The sequence below is a fragment of the Artemia franciscana genome, unplaced genomic scaffold (genome assembly GCF_032884065.1).
Source record: "Artemia franciscana unplaced genomic scaffold, ASM3288406v1 Scaffold_2463, whole genome shotgun sequence".
Taxonomy (NCBI): domain Eukaryota; kingdom Metazoa; phylum Arthropoda; class Branchiopoda; order Anostraca; family Artemiidae; genus Artemia; species Artemia franciscana.
This window is the reverse complement of record NW_027063334.1, coordinates 52,798-55,120: the sequence shown is the minus strand read 5'-3', so window position 1 is coordinate 55,120 and position 2,323 is coordinate 52,798. Positions and strand designations below refer to the sequence as shown.

General features: G+C 34.4%; 1 protein-coding gene across 1 annotated transcript; it reads left to right on the top strand.

The window, feature by feature from the left end:
* Positions 1-389: 389 nt before the first annotated feature.
* Positions 390-1,433, top strand: LOC136042918 (GATA zinc finger domain-containing protein 4-like). Its single transcript, XM_065727840.1, has one exon. It carries the CDS (start codon positions 390-392, stop codon positions 1,431-1,433), a length of 1,044 nt encoding a protein of 347 aa, XP_065583912.1.
* Positions 1,434-2,323: the final 890 nt, after the last annotated feature.

Below are 2,323 nucleotides of genomic sequence, written 5' to 3'. Positions count from 1 at the left end.
AATGCCTACTAACATAGACAAATATGATTACTTACATTTTAATTTTGATTTTTGAGTGCAGTGCAATTTTACCTAGCTTTTTGAATTTTTAGGTGCAGTGAAATTTTATTTCTATTTTGCATTTTTTTTTATATATATAGGTATACCCCATTCAAAAAATATTAAAATCTTTAAAAATTGAAATAAAACAGTAATAAAATTAAAACTTTTTTTGAGATTATTTTATACCGCATACTAAAACTACAATAAATATGGACCAGGAACAAGATGAAATATTAAAAGCGCAACAAATTATTGCAACTTCGGTAGAAATTGCAAAATCATTACCAGATTATGAAGGAGATACGGACGTTGATCAATTCAACATCCATTTAGGACAATTTGTAGAAATGACAAAAATTGACCTAAAAGTATTAAAAAACATGTTACTTTTAAGATTGAAAGGACAGGCGCTAACATTCCTAAAACAAATCGAAAACTCGATAGGTACAGAAGCAACCTCAGCAATTAACTCAATAGAATTATTGCAACAGGCCTTCCAGAAAAGATTCATTGACACAAGTTCATTGAATAAACTAAAACATGGCCTAGTTACTTTCGAACAGACCCAAAACGTTCGTGAGTACTTGCATAAGGTTAGAATTGCAACAGAGGCGCGATACGGTCCAGGAGAAGGGGAATTATATGAAAAAATCATACTAAATGCATTTAAGCAGGGACTAAACCCAAAGTTATACCGCCTTTTGATAGCTAAAAATATTGATAACCTAGAACTAGCAGTTCAGGAAATAGAAAGAGCCGTAGAAATTGATTCGATTGTCCTGCAGCATCAAAAAATGTCAATAAATGCTGTAGAAAGCAAAGCCCCTGTTCGATCAAGGGATTCCTCTCCGCGATTTTTCTCCGGAGAATCATCGCCAAAACCTGTTCGAAATCAAATGCGAACCACCACACCTCCAAGACAAGTACGTTTTGCCCCCAATAATCAATTAAGGGCACAAACTAACAATGAACCATTAAGGTGCTACATATGTAACCGATTAGGACATATCGCAAGAAATTGTTTTGCAAACAATAATAATCGACCAAACATTAGGGGAACGGGTAACCGTTTGTCCAGGGGGACAAACTATAGTGGGTACGCCCCAAGAGGTGATCGAGGAAACACCTTTGTAACAGGAGGTAATTATCCCACCCAAAGTCGAAATTTCCAACGCAATACATATCAATATCAAGGAGGGTATCGTGGAAGAACAAATAAACCCAGTAATAGTTGGAACAGAAATACAAGAGAAAATTACATCAGCCGACGGCAGCCATATAATAGCTCCATCTCAAGTAATAACCAAGGAACCCAAAACAGAACAAATGAAAATTCTACATCTAACATCTGGGAATCCCAGGGAAACGATATAAGCCCCCAAAATTCGTAGGACCAAAATTTGGTGGCAAGATAATTTATAGGTCCCCCCCAGTAATAATACCATTTTTAAGTGCAAATAATAATAAGATGTTACCAGTATTTGAAAATTTCAACGCAGGGAATATTTATTTCTCAGCCCTTATAGATTCAGGAGCAACAGTAAATGTGATAAATTCATCAGTATTTAATAAATTACCCAACTATATTAAACGACGAATGAGCAATATCTGTCCCAATTTATCAAGTGTAACCGGACACGACCTGGATGTGAAAGGCACTGTGTATCTAGCCTTGCGCAAGGATAACAGAAATTTCTATACTCGATTTATAGTTTGTAAGAATTTTCCATACGAAGCAATAATAGGCGCAAATTTTTTAAAATCGAATAAAATATTATTAGATGTAGCAAATTCAAAGTTTATCTACCCAACGGACACTATATCAATGATAAATAATATACAAGCAAACAAAGTAAGGGAAAATATAGGTAACATGAGAGAGTATAGAAACAAACAAATTCAAGAAATTTGTTACTTATGGAAAAAACTTGAAAAAATAGAAATTTCAGGAAAAGAACCAGCGGAGAATCTTCTAAACTCAATAAAAGAAGAAAATCACGAAAAATATTATGGATTTGTAGTGCGTAAAACAAAAATTCCCCCTAAATCAATGCAGAGGGTCCAAATATCACAAATGTTAGAACCAGTTAATGATAAAAATGAAATTTGGGTAGCATCACCGTCGGAAAATCTCCCGAAATATGTAGTTTGTGAAGAACAAATTATAAATTACGAAAAGGGAGAAGGTTACATTTGGGTAACGAACACCCACGAAAACGACCTAATTACCCTAAGTAAAGGTACATGTTTAGTAGAGATACAGGTAGTATCGGAATCCGAA

Excerpts from the sequence above, each read along its gene's own strand:
- LOC136042918 (XM_065727840.1), top strand. The coding sequence starts at position 390 with ATGACAAAAATTGACCTAAAAGTATTAAAAAACATGTTACTTTTAAGA.